Source organism: Nannobrachium achirus, assembly GCF_963921795.1.
Source record: "Nannobrachium achirus genome assembly, chromosome: 3".
NCBI classification, from domain to species: domain Eukaryota; kingdom Metazoa; phylum Chordata; class Actinopteri; order Myctophiformes; family Myctophidae; genus Nannobrachium; species Nannobrachium achirus.
The window spans coordinates 39989081-40017029 of record NC_137812.1 but is presented as its reverse complement, the minus strand read 5'-3'; the positions used below and the strand labels follow the sequence as shown (position 1 = coordinate 40017029).

The 27949-nt window shown below is 42.2% G+C and overlaps 2 protein-coding genes across 2 annotated transcripts in view; one reads left to right on the top strand and one right to left on the bottom strand.

Moving 5' to 3' along the window:
* Nucleotides 1–2720: 2720 nt before the first annotated feature.
* Nucleotides 2721–17847, bottom strand: mettl14 (methyltransferase 14, N6-adenosine-methyltransferase non-catalytic subunit). The gene is made up of 11 exons (XM_080721078.1): nt 17681–17847; nt 15744–15832; nt 14505–14592; nt 12109–12186; nt 11849–11936; nt 10795–10885; nt 10078–10219; nt 8818–8910; nt 6618–6734; nt 6199–6409; nt 2721–3241 (listed from the first exon to the last, which is right to left on the bottom strand). The coding sequence occupies exons 1-11, from the start codon at nt 17744–17746 to the stop codon at nt 2934–2936; spliced, it is 1371 nt and encodes a 456-aa protein (XP_080577204.1). The 5' UTR covers nt 17747–17847; the 3' UTR covers nt 2721–2933.
* Nucleotides 17848–21861: 4014 nt separating this feature from the next.
* prss12 (serine protease 12) overlaps nt 21862–27949 on the top strand; it is a gene marked incomplete at both ends in the record, with an annotated part of 41683 nt that continues 35595 nt past the window's right edge. Inside the window, 2 exons of the mRNA XM_080722582.1 lie at nt 21862–22189; nt 24825–24963. Of these exons, the coding sequence (XP_080578708.1) occupies nt 21862–22189; nt 24825–24963 (467 nt within the window). The remainder of the gene's footprint in view (nt 22190–24824; nt 24964–27949) is intronic.

The window sequence follows — 27949 nt, the reverse complement described above, 5'->3', positions numbered from 1 at the left end:
AGTCTGGATAAATTACACTGCACTTTGACCCCCTGGTGCCTTATCAGAAAAAAAAAGAGAAACAGATCAATTAAGACCAATTAAACCAAGTGAATGTATTATTTCTTCCCATCATCCCAAGGAGAATTAAGAGGATGAGTGCGACATAAAATCCTAATAATTTAGATAACAGTGAACAGTCAAGAGTTTTTAAAGATTTGTTTTTTTGGGGCTTTTATGCGTTTATTAGATAGGACAGTAGACTGACAGGAAATGAGGGGAGAGATGGGGAGCGACACGCGGCAAATGTCGTCCGGATCGGGAATCGAACTGGCGACGCCGCCAGGCATGCCTAAGTGGTACACGCCTGGACAAGCGGGTCTGACATATTTATTACTTAGTTAATAGAGTTGGCCTGCTTGCTCGAGGGATACATTGAATCTTGACCATCAGGTCAAATGGGTGTCTAGTTGAGACATGGCCGTGGCTTTGACACAATCTAAATGTCTCAATAGAAGACTAAATGCAACCACCCCAAATGTAAGTTATATTGTATCACTAAGAAAACAGGATAGAAACATTAAATAATTGTACGGTAAAACAGCACACGGATGTGCCAGAGAAATCATAAAGGTCATGATAAAATCCACATTGCCGTCACATTCTTTGCAGGTCAGCAGTGTCATGATGAGACATCAATTTGAGCACTTCGGTAGCCTATTAAAACGATTAAAAGAACGCAATGACTCATGTTTTTAATGGGTGACTCATAATATGGTAAATTCATGTGACTGGAGTGAACCTGCTTCCTTATGCTGGTGTGAACAAAATGAGGGGCCTGAACCACACCTAGAGATACTCACAAGCACTGTATACAATCGTCAAATCTGCCCGGGGGCAGTAGCTGCCTCTGAGACAGCTAGTAAGCCAAGCATCCTGTTCATCTGCTTTCTGCAAAGGAGACATACAGCATTCTCTAAACAATACCAGCTCCTCCCTTCCTTTCATTCTGCTCCCCACCCTGTGACGTGCTCCATGCGTGACTGCACGCGGCGACAGCATGATCAGGTACGATCGACCAATCCTCGCGGACGGTGCAGCGCGGTTGTTGATGTACAGTTATGAAGGTTACATTCTTTGGCAACAATGGAACTAAAGTTAGATGAAACTTGCCGTACCGAGATGCAATCACAAATATACAAACAAACAAATTGTATAAATAGACAAAAGATTAGATAAGGGTCATAGATCTTCCTATTTCAGTCCAGCCGTTGTCCAAAATGACTACAAATGTCTAGACCATAAAATTCGATAGATGTTTTGTGGATAGTAATTTGACCATATCATCATCCATCTTTAACTACAGTTAATATAGGCATTAGATTTCAGCTACTGAGTAGAAATGTTTGAATAAAGAGTGTGCTGGAGCAACTCGGACTGTGTTAATAATGGGATGCTTGCACCGTTATTAACATTAGAAATGTTATTAGACAGTGTCGAAACAGCTCAAAATATTTGGAAAAACCTTTCATCATACTAGCCTACACCTCCAATAAGTCATTTAGAAAAGGTTGCTATTAGTCCGGAAGCCAAATGGTGATTTTTGGCTGAACGTGGATTCGCCTAAAAAAATGCTCAATGGATATCACTGGTCATCATCTTGAATCCTTAAGAGGTGACCCCAAGCTACAAGAATCAGTTGAGAAAAAAACTTTTACAGGCGAATCCACGTTCACACCCACGGCTCCCGGACTATATGCTCCTTTTTGTATAACTGATGGCAGTACTTAGTGTGAAAAGCCAGACATTTGAGCTTGACATAACAAATCAATGGAGACCGTTGCAAACCTATATTGTTCTAACATTGTAACTGTTAGATCTTTAGCCCCAAAACAGTTCGTAGTTTGTTTATTTTTATCTTTCTGGCTTTTAATCAAATTGTAAAATTAGTTTTACAGTCAAGGGATGTACAGATCGGGGCTATGCACTCTTATTTATTTACCTCAAACCCAATCCGAAAGCAACTCCACTTTGAAAATGTAGCCTAACAGTAGAGAATCCTACGGGTATAGTATCTAAATGAAAGTGAACAAGGCCAGATTTATCACAAATGCTTTACAAACTGAAGTCAGACTTTGTTTGGTTAAGGGATGCCACTGCGCTGATCAGGTGTGATCAACCAATCCTTGTGTGCAGTGCAGTGCAGCTGTTGATGTACAGCTATGAAGGTTACATTCTTTTGCAACAACAGAGGTACTGTTAGATTAAACTTGCAGTACTGTCTGAGATACAATCACTAATACACAAACAAACAATTTGTATAAATAGATTAAAGATTAGATAGAGACATAGTGCTTCCTATTTCTGGAAGGACGTTCAGCCCAACCATTGTGCAAAATGACTGCAAATGTCTGACCATTTAATATTGGCATTGGATTTCAGCTTGCTACAGAGTAGAAACATTAGAAGTGTTTAAACAGCTCACAATATATAGAGTCTAGACTCAGTTGCCTTCTGGTGAAGAATTTCGTTTTTTTCCCCAACCTGTTGCTCAGGACCCCCAGGGGGTCCCCAAATTATTATCCCCAGATGATTAACTTAATGTGCAACATTGTTTTCTCTCTCAACAGTAAACAAACCAACATAAAGTTTATGTGTGTAGACTGTAGAGGGTATCTGCACATTTCTAAAGTGACAATTTAAGGACTTTTTAATACACAAATGAATGACAACTTTGCAAGTATGGGAAAAAAGGGTTTATTCATGCTCTCTAATCAACTCAAGCAATAAGTCCATGGATGCTTGTTTTGCTGTGTACATACATATGTATATATAAAAAAAAGAAACGGACTGGTGAACAACACATATTTATGATACTGATTCCTTTAAAAACCCAGTGGTCAAGTTACATCTACAATGTATATCGTTCTAGGGTCGACGTCAGCCCACGGGGTCTAGCGAGGTGGGAAGCCCCTGTGTGGCCCTCCTCTACCCCTGAACCCCCCTCTGTCGCCACGGAAATTTGGTCTGTTCCTGTCGCGGCCCCGGTCTCCACCCCTCCCCGCGTTGGGTCCGCCGCGGCCTCCTCTGGGCGCTCCGCCGCCGCGCTCCGACTTCATCTTGGCGGGGGGGGACTTGGGGCGGAGCCTCTCGATCTCCTCCGAGCAACCGGACAGGTGAGAGTTGGGGATGACGAAGTGGGACGCGTAGGCCTCAGGGTTGAAGTTGCTGTTGGTGAGAGTGGGCCCCACGGTCAGCCAGCCTGGAGAGAGGTGAACATATAACAGAAGAGACAGCAAAATGATCAATTCATCTCCTTTAATGACACAAAACATCATAATGTACAAGCGTTTGATTGCACATAGCAATAAAAAGCATAACACAAAAAGCCTGAGAGCTCATTTCCATTGTGGTCCTATTGGAGCAAGAGGTGGACACATACACACACACACCTTGTGAGTTACGTCTTGGTAGTTTTCATCTGTTACTGTAGTCTGTTATCATAATACCATGCATCACATGCAACACTTCATGAGAACTTGTTTTCATTCTGGTGATAAACCTGAATATATAATACAGCGAATATTGATATTTGAGTTGTAGTTCTAACCCTTTTAACCATTCACAACAAGCCACAACATGTCACTTTGCAGTGTGAGCTTGTAGATAGGCTATCTTAGTCGAAGAGGGGTGAGGGAAAAATTTGGGAATAAACCGATTACATAGCCATTGCTATGAAAATGTATGTACCATTTATCATGTTCACTTATAACATGCTTGTAAAATCATTTACACATTGTAGTCTAAATAACATTAGGCTAACATTAAAGACAGACTCTGGCCAAATCATGTTTCTTTGAGTTTTTATATTATGTTTTTGAAGCTTATCTATGAAAACCCTGGTGTTTTTTGTCACTTAGAATTTCTCTAAATCATCGAATAGCGATTTACCCCACAAAATGGCCTTCAGAGCCCCTCTCTGTAAAAGCAGGTGTGACAAATGACACACTATGTGTCGTCATCTGGTGCAGCCAGGCTTGAATATCATAGATACCATAGATACATATTTCCTCCCACAAAGGAAATTCAGTATTTGCAGCCCAACCCAGCAGCTTCGCTGCCCACAAGGAGCATGTGAGCAATTAGGGGTTAAGAGTCTTGCTCAGGGACACACATCGACATTGCTACCCTGGTCTGGAATCGAACCTGGGACAACCTCTGGTTCCCCGGGCAGGCTCCCTAATCATTTAGCTATGCCACCCCTAATATAATAATATACATGGCTTGTGTCACGGTGGTTGCAACGCCTTGAATCGCCTTGGTCTATTCAGCCTCTGATTGGACAACACACTAGGGATGCACTGATAGTTTTTTTTTCTTTTCGATACGATATATACATTGTTTATATTTTTCCCGATACCGATAATTACAGTAGGCTACATAGCATGTATAAAAAATGCATCACCTTTTAAAGACATTTATTAATTGTAGGATAGGCTCAAATTACAGAGTGCAGTCAGTGAAACTGAGTGCAAAATGCAATGGCAACTTGTGTCTTGTCTCTCGTGCGACAAGAGTGGAGGAGCGACGAAAAACGTTTGCTGGATAAGATTGAGGGATATCGTTTATTTAATAATTATATGCTAAAACGATACGGTATCGGTGCATCCCTACAACACACCCAGGAAGCAGAGCTGAGCTACTAAGATCACCATCCTAGAAGAAGTAAACAAACGCACATGAAAGCACAAGAAAGAATCTAGTTGTATAGATTCTGCCAAGCCATCTAGTATAACAATATAACACCAGCTTGATCGATCACTCACTCGCATGTGTGCGTGGGGCCGGTGTGTGTGTGTCTTCCTGAACGAGCAAGACTCGTTGTCGGCTGTGATTGTGTAGAAAACCAGGCTTCAGCTGACATTCCTTCCCTAAGCTCAGTCAATGGCCAATGTAACAACATGACTGTCTTCAGACCCACACACACGCTATTATTGTTCTAGTAGTTTGCACATAACCTTTATCACTGCCTGCATTGTAACGAGTTAAAACAAGGTTACAATTTACATTGTAATTTATGTGGGGGGGGAGGTTGTTGCTGCAGGCGTGGCATAGAGATATATAAATAGATCCTAGCATTCTACATGAGGGTACAGATAGGACAAAGTATGAGATCCCATCAAGTTCATTTAGGAATAATTTGGGAATTGGGAGTGGGGGAAATTATTAGCATGTAGTTTTATTGATCAGAGATTTATAATAACCTCACTTGAGGAACCAGTCAAACGGGTGAGTAGGGGGAACGAGTGATCAAAGTAAGTGTCTATGTAGATTTGCGGATTCTGTGAATTAATTATCACATTGTATAGCAACTCTCCATCCAGTCAATAGGATACATGTCTGCAAGGAATTACCCAGGTACAAGTGCAAAGTAGCCTCTGTCCCATCGGCTGCGAATATGCAACTCTATTACAGGCCAGTTGATAATAGAAGAATGTAAAATCCACCTATCTCTTACACCAACATTAAGTCCTTTTCTTTTTTCCTTTCTAAAAGACCACAATGACAGCATCTCTTCTACAAAGCACTGTACTGGGACGGACGGACGGACGGACGGACGGACGGACAGACACAGAAGCAGGGTTCCCACACATTTTTACCAATTCATTTCCAAAACTTTTCCAGAATATTTAACCCAATTTCCAGGACTATATAACAATAATTCAGCTCAATAACAAGTCGCTTACCCCTATGCACAATGCCCAAAGACAGGTAGTGTATGCCAGTGGTTCTCAACCTTTTCAGGCTGTGACCCCCGAAATAATCATATTTTAACTGGGGACCTGGCACCCTGACGAGCACTAAGAGTTGAGGAATTTTGTATAACACGTTTCTATTGTGAAAATAGCAGATCTACATGCTCACAACGCGAGGCGTTGTGAGCATGTAGATCGGCTATTTTCACAAATTCTGCCTCTAATATTTGATAATTTGGCCAATGTTTAATTTGTCATTTCAGAGGTATTAACAAAATCAATAACCAAAGACAATGCATAGCTATTTTTTTCAGGACCTTCCAGGACCCTTGATCAATTCCAAAACTTTTCCAGCACAGGAAAAATATTTTTCTAATTTCAAAATATTTCCAGGAATTTCATGACCGTGGGAACCCTGCAGAAGAGAGGTTGGCAGCTCTGAACACCTGCTCGTCCATCTCACCTGGTCTGATGGTGGAGTCTCGTCCGAACAGGTGCAGCCTCCTGCGGCCTAAACAGAAATGCTCGATGATGTGGAAGATCTCCACTGGTTTCTCCACGTTGCCCATTTCTGGCTCCTCCGTGATGATGAGGTCAATGTCCACGTTAGCATGGATGAAGTCCCCGTCTGTACTTCTACGGACTGTCCCTTTAATCCCCATCAGACAATGCTCCTGGGTTAACATGTGGAAGTGGGTACAGGCACATGGGTTGGTACAAGAGGGCAGGGAGAATAGGGAAGGCAAGAGTGGCAGAAGGGATTGTTCAAGCCCTTTTTCAAATGATTTTGTTGGCAGCATAATCCTAGTCACCAGATAATAATCAGAGGAATGAATAAAACTAATCTGCCTGGAAAGGAAACGTCCTTGATTTGTGTTGTACCTTGGTGCGCTGGAACACTGCTTTAGGGTCCAATGCCTTGGTCTTGCCTGGGTTGTTCTTGTTGGTTTTGATCCAACAGATATCCTCACACCGTCTAAAGCCCCATTTCCTCAAACACTGAAATAAAGTAAATTCATTTAGCATTAGATAAACAAAAGGTACCAACCCAAATATACAGGTATATAAGCCTTGTACACACTGCACAGCAACTGTAGCAGCACACTGAGCACAGACAGACAGTGTCCAAATAATGGACAGTGTATGTCTTTCTGAAAATTTTCACTATTTTATCCCAAGATTTTTGTAACCCTTTTTTCTTTTCACCCAGTGTCAATTGTCTAATGTAATCTGTGGTGTTTTCTAAATATCTCTTTATAAATAAACCTTTATTTATACATGAAAATTAAACTTACCTGGGGTTTATATGTGGAATAGCCAACAAATTGTTTGGAAAATGTTGAATAATTTTGGATTTCTTTTTTTACACAAATCTTCTGGGGGTCCCTGGCACGATATTTTAAAATGGTGATTCGCAACCAAATACGGTACATAACAATTTAGGGGTCTTTGACATGAAAATGTTTTCCAACCACTAGTTTAGATGTTATCTTTTCACAGAGTATACAGTCTTTAGAGCACCTTTTGTACCGCATTGTACTAGTGTGATACGACTCGCTTTTGGTACAGAGTAGTTTGATTTCTACAGCAGATAGACAGATCAGACCTTATGAAGACACGCATGCAGTCAAAACATGTAATTAAATAAACTATTCTCCTGGCAGCTGACAGTGTGTGCCGACTGCTTTTCCGTCCCTCTACTGCATATAGTACTACTTCAAATGTAGCTGGTCACGACGCCGCCACCACGCACAAACTGATGATTGATTTGTAGGGACAAGCATTCTCTCCTTTACTCTCTGGCGTCCACATCCTTTATTGTCAGGGCTGGTATGGTAGACTTTGTTTTTCTTTTTAATATAAATGAGGAAATTAACCAAACACTTTGCCAACAAATAATGGAGAAAGGACAGGACGGAAACAGAACAGAAACACACAACCTGGAGATATGAATCTCTTATGCCTCATTCACACTACAGATATATAGTTGAACGTTTAGCTTGGTAATTCAATGTAATCTCAATGGAAACCAGCTTTAAAGATACAGGACACACACCAAACGAAGCTTTGGAAGCTTTAAAGCTGGTTTCCATTGAGATTACATTGAATTACCAAGCTAAACGTTCAACTATATATCTGTAGTGTGAATGAGGCATAAGTCTTCCGGTTACGTTACGCTGTCTGCCCCTGAGCTACTTTCAACCTTGCACAGGAGCACAATGTTTTTTTTGCGAGCACTTCAGGAGTTGATGAAGCCAGAACTCTTGAGATAACACTGCTTATCCCTAATCTGGACAGCAAAAATGCACACAACCCTTTTTCATATCCTGTGTCGGCCTAAAGGGCTGTGTCCATTGAAAGCGTTTTCTTGAGCTGCCAGCCGTTTTCGGCTACTAATTTCTACGGTAAAGAAGACACGCTTAGAAGTGCTCCTACATTTCAGTGCCATGGTTTCACCAAGTTCAACTTTGGGAGGGAAGTGCCACTCATAAATGTCACTTTACTGGCAATGTCAGAAATGTTGGTATACTGTTAATGTGACAGGTGCCATGGTGGTTTTGATGTGTTTCATTTGTTCATTATCAAATACGCTTGGTGTCAACTGTCATAGGATGCCTGTCATAGGATAGCTCATTGTTCAACCAAGTGCACTATATGAGAGGTAAAGCTTCAAATCATCTGACAGGCGCTGATAAGCAAGATGGTATCTCAGTCACATCACACAACAAATAATGAATGAGCAAGATGGACACAATCACATAGTCTGTGGACTCCTTCAGATGGAAAAAGGTGGGGATGAACAATGGCATTTTTGTTTTTCATTACAGTGTGCAACATATACTTTAAAATGCAGACTCCAGCCTATTGTAATAACAAGATTCTGTGGAGTAGGAGGAATGGTTCAGTGGCAAAGTGTAGGCTGTGTAAAAAATACAAATAAATAAGAGTCCAAGGAAAATAGCCTGGTGAAGCCAGTGATGAAATGTAGACTAATTTGCAACAAGTCAAATAAAATATATCACATGGACAGTGTATTTGAATGTTTCCATGTACTTTTAAGTGAGTGTTAGTGCTTGCATACCATTCTTCCCAGATCTAGGCCCTCTCCAGAACCACACCAGAGAAAGACAAAGGAACGAAGGGCAGATATCTCGTCAATCTCCAACTTCATTATCTATGGTAACAGAGAGAAAAAAGGAGAGAGTGAATCTAATTAGAGATGCTGCGATATAGATTTTTCACCTTCGATATGATATACGATATGAAAGCATCTAATTCGATATGATTCCGATATGGACCGATACGATATAGCACATCATTTTAAGTCTTTCTATGATGTCTGATATCGGTATATATTTATAAATGTACTATTTATTTCTGATTTTGTAGTCTGGAATGTTAAAAAAGGGTATCGTTTATAATTGTTCCACTACTTCTACAATCTTTATAAAAATAGCCGATCTACAAGCCCACACCTTGCAGCATGACATGTTGAGAGCTTGTAAATCAGAAAATACATTTTCAGGCAGTCGATACATTTTCAGCCAACCAGGACACAGTGCCCACTTATCAGCTTCTTTTATAAGGTTCCAGTTCTAATTTTGTCTGCTCATTTCTTTGAGTCATCACTTGGAAATACACCTGGAAATGCATGTCCTGTTTAATAAAGAGCTGGAGAGACATTGAGACTCCTACTCCTACTGAATAAACACTCTATAGCAATGAGAACACTTAATTTAACCAAAGAAAATCATGTACCTTTATTACACTTTGTTGTACAAGTTGCATACCAAAATAGCAAAAATAGCTGATCTACAAGTTCACAATGCATTGTGGCATGTTATAAGCTTGTAGATCTGCCTCTGAAGAATTATTGTTAATTAATTGTAATAGAGGCACAAGTTTGAAATAATCGTGATATTAGATTGAATCACCCAGCCTTAGCCACTGGGCACAATGGTTGCAAATAAAAAGACACCACTGAAGAACAAGAGAAACTAGGTGCACACAGGAGGTAGCAGCAAAGTTAAAAAACGGGTGGTGGGTGCTTCTAGGATCAGTGGGATAAAACTTGAAAAAGAGAGGAGATATCCGAGCACTCAAAAAGTTAAAACATGTTTCGACCGCTCATGGTCCTATATGCCCTGATGAAGACCCCGAGCGGTCGAAACATGTTGGCTTTTAATATTTTGTCATGAAATAAAGTACCCCGTTTTTACGTCCGTTCTCCTCCTCTTTTAACTTTTTGAGTGCTCGGATCTCTCCTCTCTTTTTCAAGAATGACACCACTCTTTAACTGTTCAAAAAAACGCAAACATGCCAAGGTGTGTGCACAACATACATCATCCCAAGTCCAGAAGCGCTCAGTGTGGCTGATGCCAGATTCTCTGTAGTACTCCTCTAGTGGAGGCTCAAGCAGAATCACATCAAACTTGCACTTCAAATCCCGCAGGTCAAAGTGCTCTGGGTCAGCCTGGAGGTACCTGCACACGCAAGACCACACGACTTTAGCAGGCAGACAACTCGCATTAAAGCAATCAACACTAGGGATGGGACAATAATCGATATTATCGTATATCGTGATAAAAAACAATCACAATAATCGTATTGTGGAGATATAAGTTTATCGTGAAATCTTCCTCCGACGTGCACTGGGATCAATTCACCCTTTATTTGCTGAGCTGCATATCCGTACCACTTAAACCCTCTATAATTGGTCAAATGGACCTGGAAATAAGTAACGTACTTGATACAGTCTTTTTTCACTCTCTACCTAATGTCTTTGCAAAGAAGTAGCCGCTCTACAAGCTCACAACGGGTGGCTTGTAGATCTGCTATTTTTCTGCAAATGTTCCACCCCAGGATTATGGATGTTGGGGATATTTTGATTATCGCGATAATATCGTAAATCACAATTTGGTCACAATAATCGTGGCATGACATTTTCATATCGTCCCATCCCTAATAAGTTCAATGATACAACTGTGAAATAAAGAAGATATAATAGATTTTTAAAGACACTGAAGAGTGTATCATTCATAATAATCTATTGACATACATGGGAGGAGTGTTAGTGGTGGAGATGAGTTCATCCTTTAGTCTGATCAGCTCTCTCAATTTGGGGTATTCCTCAAACCTGTCAGCCAGACCTAAACAACAGAGCACATGGAAGTAGGTCATCAAGTATTCATTTTCAACAACGTGATGATCAATTAGATATATAAATTAAACTTTAATGACATGGCATTAACGGAATGTCTACCTACTAGGACTGGCCCTATATTTGCTCAATAGGTTGAAACTCATTTAAAATTTGATGACATGGCATTAATGGAATGTCTACCTACTAGGAATGGCCCTAAATGTGTTCAATAGGTTGAAACTCATTTAAAATTTGGTTGCTTCATTTTCTACATTTTAATCATTGCACAGCCGAGCTGACGACTAGTGTATCCCCTTTCGGTACTGTATATTGACCTGCTGCTGGCTGCTTGTGGGTGTTTTGGCTAGTGTTGTGTGGGAGAGACTGTCTGGGGTTGTTGTTGTTCCCTTTGGCTAAATGGCTATAGCGATATTTATAAATGTTTGACTTCTACAGAAATGCTTCATAAGAAGAATGACATAACTAAGAAATTCACTGGTTAAATATGAGCAACAAGCTTCCACTAAATAATAATAATAATGATAATATCTGGAATTTATACAGCGCTTAAGTATGAGTGTATTCAAAGACGCTTAACCTGTGTGTGGGGGGCAGGAGATAAAAAAGAGAACAACTTTATAAGGGGGAAAAAAACTCTGATGAGCAAAAGGAATAACATCTACATTTTATGTTCCTTGTGTATTCAGTTTTCTCAGAGAAAATAGTCCAGATGATGATATGTCCACCTGATTAAACACACAATAAGCGTTGTTGAATAATAACAGCGATTGGATGATGCTGTGTCAATCAAAACAAATTCAGCAGTTTGGCAATATTTTGGTTTTAAAACCAATAGAGAAAGGGAGCCAACATGTCACGTGTGCAGAGATCAGGTGGGTGCTTAGGACATTGCCAAAATAAAAATCGTCCAACCATAATAACAAACACACGCTCCATCATTCACACTCACCAACATCTCTGATGAAGTTCTGTGGCCTATGGCCTGTATCCACAAAGTGCTGGCAGTAGTCATTGTGGGGGTTTAGACTCTGGGTGCCCTAAGAATTGCAGAACATACATTTATGACATTAGGACACACATATATTGTCTCTGTTGGGTGGAAACCAAAACTGTTACTTTTCAGGATTCAAATTAAAAAATAGCAAAAGTAGCAGTGTATTTTACAGGGAAAAGAAAACACACAAGAGGTTAGGCCAGATAGTTCCTAACCTTTAGGAAGGTACTTGAGTCCTTGTAGACCTCTTCATATGGGTTGGTTTCTTCTGGCTGCTGCACCTCCACCTCATCCTAAACCCAGGATTCCCACACATTTTTATCAATTAACTTTCAAAACATTTCCAAAGTATTTTACCACAAATCCAGGCCTTTAGCAATCATATGGTGCAATAATGAGGCTCTTACATGAGTGTGCCACCAATGGCCCTAGAGCAAAGGTGTCACGTGACAAACAGATCTACAAGCCAACAATGGATCACGTGCAATGTGTTGTTACAGTAGCTTGTACTGTAGATCTATTATTTTTGTCATGTGACATCCTGTATATATTCGGCTGCACTCAGAGTCAGGCAGCTTGTAGAGCTACATAAAACGTAATATTAGACATCGCCAAAAACAATGTATATGATTGATTGACCAAACTGGAAAATAAATGCTTACATAGGTATGGTATATGTGGCCTGGTGTGAATTGAGGGATGTCAGAGATCAATCTGAAATGTGTGTATCAAAACAGCGACGGAGTTCGGCCAGTGGAGACGCCCCTCTCGTAAAAAAAAAAAAGAAATTGTAGGCTACTGTTAAAGCCTGCACTTGACACTTTTGTGCTGTGCTCAAAATAAACTTGACACTTGTACTGTGAAAGGCCTCTCATTTTATTTATCTTCTGTGCTGGGTGTTTTTTAATGGGTTGGCATGGTACAAAAGAGAAATTAGAATTAGTGAAAACGGCTCACAACACACTTTGAAAAGATAAAAATATACTGTCTTGTTTTGTTCACTACTAGAAAATGCAGACATAACTCTTTATTTACAACAGCCAAAAATGTAATACATTTGTAAAACATGGGCTGTAGGAAACAATTAAGGAAACCATAAAATGTGAATTAACGTTCATACTCAGCATTTCCTTAAAGGTTATTCGAATTCGCCTTTACTTTAACATTAAAACCCGAACTACTGTCATACTCAAGCTAATTTATAACGTGTCGGGTTATTGTTAAAGCGGGCTTTGGCCAATCAGAGGCAAGCGGAACGAGAGGGGCGTCTCTACTGGCCGAACTGCGTCGCTGTTTTGATACACGCATCAGAAATAAACCATAGGCCAGCACAAGTTTACCGCCCAACTCTTTCTTCACAGTGAGTGGTGACTTGCTAGTATTCACAGACAAGAGCAGCTCATGACTCAAGAAACTGTCCAACCAGGAGACGGACCAGTGATGACTTTGGTGATGGTGATCAGCAACCACACAATGCTACCAGTGATGGTTATCCCCTGTAAACTAAGACGGTAACTCTCATGGTTGAATACAGTGATGTTATCCTCTGTAAACTAAGAAGGCAACTCTCATGCAGTGTTGCATTGCTGATTCAATGTTTGGGGGTACGCGATTTTAATGACGTCACGTCGTCACCCACACTTCAGTCCTACTCTACAGGAGTTAACTGGTCAGACAATGGTGTATTGATATGCATACAGGCCCTTTGTTAAATCACCCTGTTGTGACACTAAAGTGTTTGTAAACGTTGTCGAGGTAACTATGAACTTGAGTTGTTTTGCATCAATGCATAACACTTCTCAGAAATGATGCGGGACAGTGTGTATACCCGTGACCGTACCAGTGCAACACTGCTCTCATGGAATACAGTGATGGTTATCTTGTGAAATAAAATGTCGCCAACCAATCATCAAGGACGATGATACACGAAAGAAGATCCCCTGTAAAACTAAGAAGGTAACGCTCATGGATGGAATGGCAGTGGTGCAGGGAATTGGAAAGCCATAATAGATCATGTGCCCAGTAAGCTGACCACTTCACAGCCACACTGGACAGCACGTCCAAAAATATAGGAAAAGAAATCCACGAAGAGTATGACCACTACAATTTCCCATCTTTACTGAAGGAGGAAACAAGAGAAACAAAGAAGAGATTTCATCTTTACTGAAGGCAACACGGAAGAGATTTCATCTTTACTGAAGGCAACACGGAAGACATTTCATCTTTACTGAAGGAAGCAACACTGAAGAGATTCCATCTTTTTACTCAATGAGCCCACACGGAAGAGATGCCAGGGTGGGATGAGGGTGGCCAGCCTCCAACTACTTACTACGTGGAAGATGCCAAACCATCTGGGAAATTTTCAGCAAAACAGTTCCGTCAAACAGCATCAAAGATGTCTATCTCGCCAAGAAAGCCCTCCAACTCTATCAAGGGAAACCCAATGTTTTCATAGTCACTTCAAGGCAGGATATACCAGGCATTGAAACTAAGGCTTGCCCACCTGCCCCCGGCAGGTAAATAAAACGTTCTGGTCTAATTCTCCCTAAATAATGGTCATCCAATGAAGTCATTCATTAAGGCTGAGTTATACTGACGATCATTATTTTACCTTAGGTTCCTCTGCATCTTCCTCTGTATCCTCTCCCTCTGTCTGTACCTTCCGCTTGGATGATGGCACCGAGGTGTCAAATGAGGATCTGTGAAACAATCATCAATCATCAGCCTTTATTTATAGCCTAAAATAGCCAATCCACCACATGGATTAAAGCAAAAATATAATCTCACGACTGAAACATTGTGTCCTAATGTGCCATTTGCCCCTGCCTAGCACAGTTCCCTAAACAATTAACACAATATGTTAAATTATGTTTTAGTAATATTTTTCCTGCTGTTCTACAGATTGAGGCTTTAAAATGTGCTTTTATCAAATATTCATCTGCTGTGACGCAGCGAGAGCTTTTAGATACCGTGAGCCAATTTCCGTTGTGCAACATGCTTCATAGAAGACATGTTGGCTTCTTACCCAGCCCTAGCATTGTACTCATTGAATGAAGTTCATCATTATTATTATTAGCCTTGTCGAGTAAAGAGAATGTGGTACGTGTGAAGCTGTAAAATAAAATACATGTTTTCTGCCAGAGCTTTCAAATGGATATGAAACACAATGACAAGAGTCAACCCCAAGTCAAAGCAATGAATTATTGTCTGAACAGTGTAGAGTGAGAGTGCACACACACAGTGCTACAAAGTACTGTCAACTCAACTCCCCGGAGGTACACGGATGTTGAGTGATCTATGGCTGTGTAGAGATATGGAATTCATGAAATGTACAGTATGTATTATGTAATATTGCCACCATTCTAGGGCAAATACCAATAAGTTTTGCAAACCTCACAAATCACAAATGGTATCTTTCTTGCACAAATAACGTGATTATGTTATTCGATACTTGATAGTAACTGATAGGAGACACATTGAAGACTTAAAACCACTCTGAAAAGCCACTTACAGGCGGCTGCTACTTGAAACTGGTAACAGTAAACTTAGCCTCCTCCCCCTGACCCTTCTATTGTAAATAAATACCATTTATCTTTGCATCGTGTTTTTACAACAGTTTTTCTTATTTTTTTCTGCATAGTACTGTGTTCTATCATCCTGTCATTTAATGTTATGAGTTAAAAAAGGATCTCAATTTAAATAAGCCATGTGCTTTCTTGAGCATATCCTTTTAGTAGACCTTGTACCAGTGAGCTCTACTGTCATGAAACTGTGCACCTTTTCCTATGCAAACTTCTAATACGTTCTTCAATCAATCAATGTCCGTCTTCAATCTCTTCATTATTCTTACCTGCATGTTTCTCTCGTCTCCTCAATTTCCTTCTGCTCGTCTTTACTGTTCAGAACAGCACCAATACTGTCTGCACTCTCAGCTCCCAGCTGCACACATGGAACAGAAGGGATTATTTATGGTGTAAACGTGCACAAGCATTCGTTTGGCCATCAACAACAACAGACCCCCAGGGGTCCTTGAGGGGGTCCCCGGCTAAAAAACGAATGGATCTACAGGTCTGTAACTCAAAGAGCGTACAAAAGGAATCAAATGTGTATTATGTAAAATGGTAAATGGTAAATGGTGCATTTATATAGCGCTTTTATCCAAAGCGCTTTACAGAGATTGTGGTTTACATTCACCCTTTCACGCACACATTCATACACCGGTGGCGGAGGAAACCATGCAAGGCACCAACCTACTCACCGGGAGCAACTAGGGGTTCAGAGTCTTGCCCAAGGACCCTTCGACATTCACTCAGGGGGAGCCCGGATTCGAACTGGGAACCCTTCGTGCTCTAATAACGGTTTCTCTACCCCTGAGCTATGCCGCCCCGTACGCCATTGGTTCTCAAAGTGGAGGAGTCCTTGAGTACCGTAGCACTCGCCTACCCTCAATGACCATACATGAAAGCTAGATAGCATTTTTAGGTATATATATAATGTTTTTTACTGATTAGGTGCTTGGTCTACCTACGTTATTTTTTTTCTTCTAGATTGATATTTCTATGCAATTGATGTTTTTTGACGTTGATATAGGCCTATTGTTATTGTACCTTATTGTATTGATGTATGTATCACCTTGTTTATTGCAAGTCGCTCTGGCTTAAGAGCATCTACTTAGGGGTGGGCGATATGGTGATAAATATCGTTGAGGCGATACAATGTCTCCACACGATATGCCTTTTCAGAGATATCGTATATATCGTGATACAATGAGGGAGCCTTATAAATAAATCCTGTTGAATTGTTAATACAGAGATTCATTGCAGAATTCATTTAAATCTGCATTTTGGTCTAAACCAGTAGTTCTCAAACTTTACAAATTACAATGTCAAGGTCTCCCCTTAACTCTGACAGTATACACATGAAACCAAATGGACCTGTTAGGGTCCATTTGGTTTAAATTTAGACCTCCCCAAAGGATCATTTTCTTTTAGTTTTTGTTACCTTGTAGGCGGTTGTACCGTTAAATAACTTGAAAAATAACCATAAAAACCAACATCAAAAAGAATTGTGATAAGATTGTGTATTGTGATACCGATTGGAAAAATATTGTGATATTGTATTTTTCCATATCGCCCAGACGCCCACCCCTACATCTACTGTTGAGGGGGTTCCAGGGGTCTCCAGCTAAATTATAGTTTGGAACTAAATGGACCCTTATGGGTATGTAAATATGTACTGTAACTCAGAGAGTGTACAAATGGAACCAAATGGACCCACACTTAGTTATATTAACATTGATTACTATATAAATTGGGGTCCCAGAGATAGAAATGTATTGAATGATTGAATACTTTATTAGAAGTTTGCATAGGAAAAGGTAAAGGACAGTACAGTTCACTGATACAAGGTCAACTAAAAGGATAGACCACAAGGAAGCTTTTGGAATTGTTTAAATTGGGGTCAATGTTTACAACTCATACTCATGCAACATTAAATGACAGCCAAACAACATTAAATGGGGGTCCGTATAGCTTAATTTTAATACATGTCAAACTGGGGGTCCTTGACATTACAACGATTGAGAATCACTGCTAGCCGTGTAATATCTTCTCTTATGGGGGGTCCCTGTCGTATCTTTTCAAATGGGGGTCCGCGGGCTAATAAGTGTCAATTTGGGGGTCCTTGACATGAAAAGGCTTGAGAACCACAGACATACAGAGGCAGAGCAGACGATGCCACGATTGTGGCGCTAAAAACAACAGCTTTGCACGTTGACTCTTATCTTACCTGCTGAGCTAAGAGCTGCCGTCTGAGTTTCTGCCGTTCACGGATTTCTTGGAGTCGGCTATTCATGTCTTTAGAGGTGCCTGTTGCTGGCCGTTATGCAGTCTGCATGAAATAAACAACAAAGAAAGGTATTCAAAACTAGATGGCTTCTGCTTGTTCTGCTTGTTTAGAGCTGACCCTGTTTGATGACGTCGTAGCGTGCTACGAAATCAATATGCGTCCAGGCACTGGAAGGTGCAATATTTGTTTGCAGCCGCTAGGGGAGCTGTGTGCGGTGCGTGCGTGCGTGCGTGCGTGCGTGTGTGTCAGTCAGACAGACAGACAGACAGACAGACAGACAGATAGATTGATTGATAGATAGCATTTTATTGATCCCTGTGAATAAATTATGAGCAGGAATTACAGCAGAACAACAGCATAGAGACACAGATATAACTTAGACGCCCTAAGGGCGAACAAGCACATGGGCGTGTGCACATCGGGGCGTGCACATGGGCGCGTGCACGCATCCACCTGTGCATAGGCTATACAGGCCTATATCTATACTATAATTTTGCGAATGTCTGAGTGAGTGAGTGAGTGAGTGTCTGTCTGTCTGTCACAGCGTTTCTCCTCGGTGGCTGGAGCAATTGATCTGAAATCGCATCACCATCAGCATATGAACACACCTGACATAACTGTGAAGCCCGTTTGTCACTTTCACAAATCGTATGCTGTATATTAGCATTTTTATGGTGTATCTATATCTATTTAGCCTACAGTACCTTTTGTGACCACACATGTTAAGGGAGGGGCGCTGTTGTTCAGGCCATGCACAATCACACACAAACCCACACACACACACACACACACACACACACACACACATACACACACGGGGGGGGGGGGGGGGGGTGCAGGCAGGTCTGTAGCCATTAAACGAAACGGGTTTCTTACATTGATGCTCCTACATCATGCAAGCACCAGTTAAAGTTACTTTCCATCCCTCATATACTGTGTGCACAGTGCACATCCCATAACCCACACACTGCACATCATTTTGGAGCTCATATCTTTGAACGGGTAAGGGCTAGTCTATACTATAATTTTGCGAATGTCTGTCTGAGTGAGTGAGTGAGTGAGTGAGTGTCTGTCTGTCTGAAACAGCGTTTCTCCTCAGTGGCTGGAGCAATAAACCCTTTTGCAAATCCCGCCCCATTCTGCCCTGTTACTATGATAGGACATTTGACCCTGGGCAGATTGTTTTTATAGTGGCAGTGAATGGGATTTTTTTTCCCCTTCATAGCCTCATTACAGCTATATAAAGTACCAAAGGAAAAACATCTAGGTGATATTAATAAAAAGGGAAGACAAAGGTACAGTAGTTACATTGCAAAACAGGGGGTTTACCCGAAAATATATGTTTTAATTTGTTTAATCCCAGTGGGACAGAATCCTCTTTGCAGATTCTTTTATAGTGGTAGTGGATGGGATTTTTTTTCCCTTCATAGCCTCATTACAGCTATATAAAGTACCACAAAAAACACATCTATGATATTAATAAAAAGGGAAGAAAAGGGTACAGTAATTACATAGCAAAACAGTAGTTTTCCCCCCGAAAATAAATGTTTTAATTAGTTTAATCCTCTGGATCAGAAAGAGAATAGACCGCGCATTGCATCCTGGGTAGGAAGAGGACAGAACTATAATCCTAACCTCACATAATAGGCTGGCTTTTCGTAATTCTGCCCATTTAAAATATATGTACCCAATCGTGACTCTTAGACCATTGATATGGTCCATGTGAACTAGTTTGTTGAAGCTTATTCATTATGATGAGCGAGATCACGGCCGAGATCGCGGCCGTACCGGGCGATCGCCGTGTCGCGCACTGCGGACAGTTTTGAAAGCCACATTTAACATTCTCCACTGCACAAACTCCACCCCCGATAGCAAAAAGTGAATGTTTTTTTCTGGTTGGCCAGTCAGGGAGTCTCAGGGACCAATCAGAAGGCTGACAAACGGTCTATTGATCTGAAATCGCATCACCATAAGCATATGAACACACCTGACATAACTGTGAAGCCCGTTTGTCACTTTCACAAATCGTATGCTGTATATTAGCATTTTTATGGTGTATCTATATCTATTTAGCCTACAGTACCTTTTGTGACCACACATGTTAAGGGAGGGGCGCTGTTGTTCAGGCCATGCACAATCACACACAAACCCACACACACACTCACACACACACACACACACACACACACACACACACACGGGGGGGGGGGGGGGGGGGGTGTGCAGGCAGGCAGGCAGGCGGGCGGGCGGGGGGGGGGTTCTGGCCCTGTTACAGATGTTGTCCAAAAATCATGCAGATCGGTACACAGTATCTCTGTAGCCGTTAAATGGAACGGGTATTTCTTACATTGATGCTCCTACATATTAGCATGCAAGCACCAGTTAAAGTTACTTTCCATCCCTCATATACTGTGTGCACAGTGCACATCCCATAACCCACACACTGCGCATCATTTCGGAGCTCATATCTTTGAACGGGTAGGGGCTAGTAGACATAATTGTGTCAGTCTCATGTGGTCTTTGACGTCAGACATCTATGATGTCAGACATTTGTCTTGGCCTTATAAGGAGCATGACGTGTGACAGACAGACAGACGGACATGAGCTGCAGGTTTTCATACTACGGTCGCAATTAGCAATTAGGAGTAAAGAGACCATTAAGGGCGAGAAGTGACCTCACCCCAAAGGGCGAGGTCGCGCACATGGGTAGGTGCACGCATCCGTCTGGGTGACAGCAGACTGCTGGGCGTCAGTGGGCGAGCGCTGGCACTTTGTCATGGTATCAACTTTGACCAAAAGTAGGACAAAACGTGGCTAAAATGTGGTCATATTTTCACAAATATGGAGATGACTGACGTCTTACATCATAGATGTTAGACATCATAGATCTGCATGAGACTGAAACAATATGTCCATATATGAGCACGCCACATTCCCAGATATGGGCTGTATCCATATGGGCTTAATATTGATGACATCAGGGATCTCCATATATGGGCATTAAAGCAATTGTATTAGTGTGGTATAGATCTAACAGGGCATCATCTGGGAATGCCCATATATGGACTTAATATTGATGTTTCGGGCCAGGTAGGGCGTAAAATGTATGGTAATTAGTAAGGCCAGACGGGACCCATGGGGCCTGTTAGGACCAGGCTTGGGCCCGTTGAGAAGGCTGAGCTGGTCAAGTCATCAGTGTGATGTCAGAACAGGTCAGCTATATCATTCTGCTGAGCTGGTCAAGTCATCATTGTGGTCTCAGAACAGGTCAGTGCAAATTAATTCTGTCTTGCCATATCAGAAGAACATGAGGTGTGACAGACAGACAGACGGTCATGAGCTGCAAGTTTTCATACCAGATATGGGCTTAATATTGACCATTATGCCTAAGGGTGGATAGTGCATGAGTTAATTATGCTTGCAGAAAGTTGGTAGTAGTCTGGTAGACATTTGAATTTAATGCAGCGCTTAATTGATGCTAGTTTGTGGTGAGTTTGCTTGATTGGTTGATTGATTGAATACTTTATTAGAGGTTTTGCATAGGCCTATAGGAAAAGTGCAGTTCACTGATACAAGGTCAACTAAAAGGATAAAGACAAGAACGCTTTTGGGCTTACTGCATCCGTCTGTCATTCAATGCTACATGAGATACTGTGCATATGGGTTTCCTGTGTAAATTTGCCGAAAAGCTTACTAGGATCTCCTTTTAGTTGACCTTGTACCAGTGAACTGTACTGTCATGAAACTACATTTTCCTATACAACCTTCTAATAAAGTCTTCAATCTCACTCACTCACTCACTCAATCAATCAACTGTGCGACGTGCGTGTTCACTGTTGAAGTCCTAAACTGTATAGTTCCCATGGGAGTCCATCATGCACTATGCAGTGGAATGGGAGCGCGCAGTGCACGCAGTACAGGTCTTTGATTGATCCGCGTCTCTATGCTGCTGTTCCTTCCCAACAAACTACCCTGGCTCGATCCCGTCCCACAGCAGGCTGCAGGCAATGAGGGTTCCTGATGCCAGTGAGAGGGAAACGGCTCCCCGTCTGTTATAGGAGCAGAGACCGCGTATTGATGTTTATTATTGTCCAGATGAGTGAGAGACATTTTAGGCTAAAATGGGGTTATTTCTAACTCTAACCGCTGTGATCTGGTCCGTTAACGGTTGTTATTCCAGCGATGTCACCTCCTCGTTCATCCTCCCGTTCACCAACTGCGTCCGGAGCCGTGGGAAAGAGGGTTTCTACCAGGGCGCGATAGACGTCACCGAGTCGGGCGCTCGGTGCATGAACTGGAGCGATGTGGCCGGCTTCAAGGAGCGCTACCCGGGGAAAGGGGTCGGCGATCACAACCACTGCCGGAACCCGGACGCCAGGATCAGACCCTGGTGCTTCTTCAGAAACACTAAAGGGAGGGTGGACTGGGGATATTGCGATTGCAAACAAGGTATGATTTCTCACATATCAGATAACGTGCGTGCGTGCGTGCGTGCGTGTGTGTGTGTGTGTGCATGCGCGCGCGTGCACAACTTTGTTGTAGCCTACTGCCAACAAGATAGGCTACCTGCCTGCAGTTCCAGGTGGGATGTTTTGTTTGCATACACACTGTAGGAGGCTGACTATGCAGATGGCAAGTCCAAGCACATAATTTAGTCTTATAATGAGTACAGAGGTATTTGCCTATGGCCTGCTAGACGGGTATGAATCACAGAGTAGAGACTGACACAACAAGGTAAGACAGAAGCATTCACAAGGAAGTAAGTAACTCTGCCCTGATATAACCACCTTGTCGTATAAGTCAGTAGCCTACCACAACAAGGAAAAAGCAAAAACATAAAAAGAAACAGGTTAGTCCTGGGATATAGCTTCCTTGAGAAACACTGATATATGTGCCAACTGCAAACACACACAGACAGACACACGCAAGTCACACACACACACACACACACACACACACACACACACACGCACACACACACACACACACAGAAAATACTTTTCTTTTTTATGCTGACAGACAGATAGGCTACATTAGCTATATTTATCAGACTCAGACAAAAGGTGCATGTGCATATAAAATAGAACATTATTCATCTGCCAATCCTTTAACAGTGTCAGGTGTAAGGCTGAGACAACAGAACAAACACAATAAATACCAGTGCACTCACAGGGATGTGACGCTGATGATGGCTTAGATTGATGGATAATGGATCTGTGAGTGCCGTATTCTGCTTGTTTTGCCTCAGAACAGCGGTGTGTTTGTGTCTGTCTGTGTGTGTGTGTGTGTGTGTGTGTGTGTGTGTGTGTGTGTGTGTGTGTGTGTGTGTGTGTGTGTGTGTGTGCGCGCGTGCGCGCGCTCGTGCGTGTGCGTGCGCACGTGTGAGAGAGAGAGCGTTTGGAGGATATACTGTACTGTATATATATTATTATGATTTGTCAAACCTGTCGTTTTGTAATGCTTTGTGAAGCATGTCAAGGAGCTGATCAGTAGCAGGTTACCGCCCCACAGATCCACAGACAACACCACAACACTCCACACCACCCTCCTCACCCACCTGGTCAAGAAGTACTCCTACAGTGAGTGAGAATGCTGTTTATAAACAATTCAACTCTATTTGTCCACTCCGGACTCCTCACAAAGCTCACATATACCTACTCAACCCCGGGCTGTGCAGCGTCATCCATCCTGGACTTTTAAGTTGAATCAGTGCCAGGTGGTGAGGATGGGCTCCCTGCATGCCCCGCTGACCCTCAACACAGGAGCGCCCTGGCGCCACGTTCTGAGCCTCCTCCTCCACTCCTATGACTGCATGGTCACGCACACAGCTCCGACTAACATTATTGGTCAAGTTCACAGACGACACAATAGTGATAGGCCTTATCAACACCGACAGCGACGAGACAGTCTACAGGAGAGAGAGGTCAAGAACAGAGGCGTCAATTCGGGTATGGCAATGTATGGCAGCTGCTGAGCTGCCATACCTTGGCGCAACAAAATGTACTTTTTAAAATAAATTCATCATGCCTGTTTCTAAGGTATGGCAACATGACACACAAGACACCACAAGACACCACCTTAGCTTTTGCTGAACTCACGCCACTGGTCAAGAACCTGACACGATGGTGCCAGGAGAATGACCTGTCTCTCAACGTCGACAAGACAAAGGATCTGAATGTGGACTGCAGGAGGTCGAAAAGAGAGAACATGGGCCAGTGACTACAACTTGCCACGTGGTGAAGAAGGCACGGAAACAGCTCTTTCACCGAGCCCAGCACATCAGTCGATGTGAGCTTCCCTCTGTCCAGGACATACAAGTGATGTTGTTCAGTAAAGCCCGTAGGATTATCAGAGGCCCCGGACACCCCACTGCATGGCAAGTGGTTCCACATCCACAAGACCAAGGGCAGTGGGCTCAGAAAAAGCTACTTCCCCCAGGCAATCAGGTTTAAAGGATTGACACTGACTATATAGGCATGTTGCCTTTCTGTCTACAACACTCTCACAACACACACACGCACGCCACGCACGCACGCACGCACGCACGCACGCACGCACGCACGTGTGCACACGCGCACGCACACACACACACACACACACACACACACACACACACACACACACACACACACTGCATCCATCCAAACATACTGTATGTAATATTTAGAAGTATAGTTCCCAAGCCTACAGCCTACACTTAAAAGTGTGCTACTGTATGATTCATGTGAAGTGAATACTTTATTACTACTATACTATTTCTTACCTTCTTGCTACTTGTTATTCTCTTTATTTTGTCATTGTTGATATTACACAATGTTGTGGGAACAAATCCACGTTTACCTCATTTTACGCTTGCGTACTCGTGTATGAGATGTAACAAATAAAAGATCTTGAATGTTGTCTAAGTCTAAGTGGTAAATGGCCTATAATTGTATGGTGCATTCATCCAAAGCACTTTACAATGTGCGTTACATTCTTCCATCCTTTCTCTCTCCTCTTTTCAGCCATGACTATGTTATTATAGGTGTTGTTTTTTTCAACTATATCTCTCTGTCTCTTTTTACACCTCCTTGTCGATTGTCAGGCTCAGTGCGTCTGCAGGGGGGGCGATCCAAGTTGGACGGACGGGTGGAAGTCTATCTCGGGGGAGTGTGGGGTTCAGTGTGCAGCGACGGCTGGGGCGATGAAGACGCCGCAGTTGTCTGCAGACAGCTGGGACAGGGGTGAGAGCACAACCACACGCGTACGCACGCGCGCATGCGCGCGCACACACACACACACACACACACACACACACACACACACACACACACACACACACACACACACACTCACACACACTCACTCAGCCACATGGGACCCTTATGTATACAGTAGTACTTGAATACTGTTTACATACAAAAACAGTGATACGCATGATGTATGTATAGAAAAACACATTGTCATTCACTCAGACATGCTCCCTTTACTCTGCTCTTCTGTCACTCAGACATTCACTCTGGGGTGAAAGTACTTGAGGCCTGAGCTTGGTAAGAGTGAGATAGAATTATAGCTCTGCCCTACAAAGGCAAAGTGCAGTAACTATGAAATGAAATGCACTGAAAAATTGGGTTAAAAGTGTTTCAACTGGTCAGCTAAACGAGATATCGGCATTTAAGTGATATTACACTGATTCTGGTCTTGAGGTAATTGTTCATGCCCCAAAATCACAATTTAGGAATAAAACATCAGTCATAAGGTATATTTACAGCAATAGGAGGTTTGGGGTCAGGGGCCAGAGGATTCTAGTGTCAAAGTGTTGAAGGGGTTAAAATTGGTTGGAATAATGTTTTTTTAGGGCCTTATTTTAATGATCAATCAATCGATTGTGTTCCACTTTGGATCTATGAAATTAACGTCTTATGCTTGAAGTTCTTATTTTATTTTTTTTATTTTTTATTAATGTCATTTTATCATTACAATCTTTAGTGTTTTGCCAATTATTTGTGGGCCCATTTGCAATACCCTCACAGGCCACCAATGGGCCCTGACCGACGGGTTGAGAACCACTGAGATTGAACATTAGAGAGATGTGAGGGAAGTTCATAACTCATACACAAAAAAAGACACACACACACACACACACACACACACCCACACACACACACAGCTCTGTTTGCTTATGCCTCTGCAATATAAATGAAGCATGGTTCACAGCAATTCATGTAGCATTAAGACTTTTATGTTCTGTTTCCCTTTATTTTTCTTTAAATGCTTTTCTTTTCCTCTCTTCTGACAAACAGTCATTGTATGATGCTCTCGTGTGACCCTGGCATTCCAACCCCCATTCCCCAGGGGTATTTAAATAGCAGTGTGCAGCTATTTACCCCACTACACACACACACACACACACACACACACACACACACACACACAATTACAGTTACAGTTTACAGTTTAGGCATTCAGCAGACGCTTTTAAAAGCGACTTACAATAAGCAAGTAATACACATCACTATAATATGAGAGATAATATGTCAGTACATTAACAACAATCTAACATATAATTTTCCGAATGTCTGTCTGTCTGAGTGTCTGTCTGTCTGTCTGTCTGAAACCGCGTTTCTCATCAGTGGCTGGAGCAATTGATCTGAAATCGCATCACCATCAGCATATGAACACACCTGACATAACTGTGAAGCCCGTTTGTCACTTTCACAAATCGTATGCTGTATAATTGCATTTTTATGGTGTATCTATATCTATTTAGCCTACAGTACCTTTTGTGACCACACATGTTAAGGGAGGGGCGCTGTTGTTCAGGCCATGCACAATCACACACAAACCCACACACACACACACACACACACACACATGGGGGGGGGGGGGAGTGTGTGTGTGTGCAGGCGGGCAGGCGGGCGGGCGGGCGGGGGGGGGTTCTGGCCCTGTTACATATGTTGTCCAAAATCATGCAGATCGGTACACAGTATCTCTGTAGCCGAATGGAAAGGGTATTTCTTACATTGATGCTCCTACATATTAGCATGCAAGCACCAGTTAAAGTTACTTTCCATCCCTCATATACTGTGTGCACAGTGCACATCCCATAATCCACACACTGCACATCATTTCGGAGCTCATATCTTTGAACGGGTAAGGGCTAGTATAACAAATGCATAGGAATATCAATCTAGAAAAACAATAACATAGATAGGTAGACCACGCACCTAATCAGTAATAAACTTCTAAAACCTAAAAATGCTATCTAGCTTCATGTATGGTCATTGAGGGAAGGGGGAGTAGTGCTATGGGTTTAGGTGGAGTCTGTAAGAGGTGAGTCTTCAGTCCACAGCGGAAGCTAGGGAGTGACACACACACACACACACACACACACACACACACACACACACACACACACACACACACACACACACACCCATGCATCCATGCATGCACACATGTCTTTCCTGTTGTATCACTCACATAATATACAAACACACATCACGTGCATGTTCGGTCCTCATTAGTCATTGTCCTGGTCCTGGACATAGACATTAGTGTCTAGACTCTAGACTATATGATGAGCTCATGTCAGGAGCATATTCTCTGGTGTGATGTACGTATATGTGAAGAGGTGTGGTCAGTTGACACTAATGTCTCTGGAGTCTACAAAAATCCTTTACACAATGAAATACTGACATCAACACATGCATGCTGATGTGCACTGCAGACACACACATAGTGGGAGGGAAGGTGCACAGCACATGACTGCACACATGTCAGAAATGTCAAGGGCAATGGAGGTGAGTTTCAAATAGGCATTTATTGACACTTATTGGCTGTGAAACCGCTGACCGCGTTGACCCCAGCAGGATGGTAGATTATTGACATATGGCTCCCGCCTTTAGAACGCAAAAGTGGCTGCTTTCTTCTTAGTTCTAAGCTATGAGTCCAGTTACCAGATGTCAGGTCTATTGGAAACGCTTCAGACGTATTTTCTTGTGAAGATTATATGAAAAAAAAATCACACCAGTGTGAACTGAGCGGTGGTGTCCATTAGGGCATTCACGAATAGTGATTTTTAGTATTCGAATAGTCGAATATTCAACAGGACTGGCCAAACTGGCCAAACTGTCAAATATTAAGTAAGCAAGAGGCGAACATTGTGAAAATAGCCGATCTACATTGTTGTGAGCATGTAGATCTACTATTTTCACAATACTTATCTGC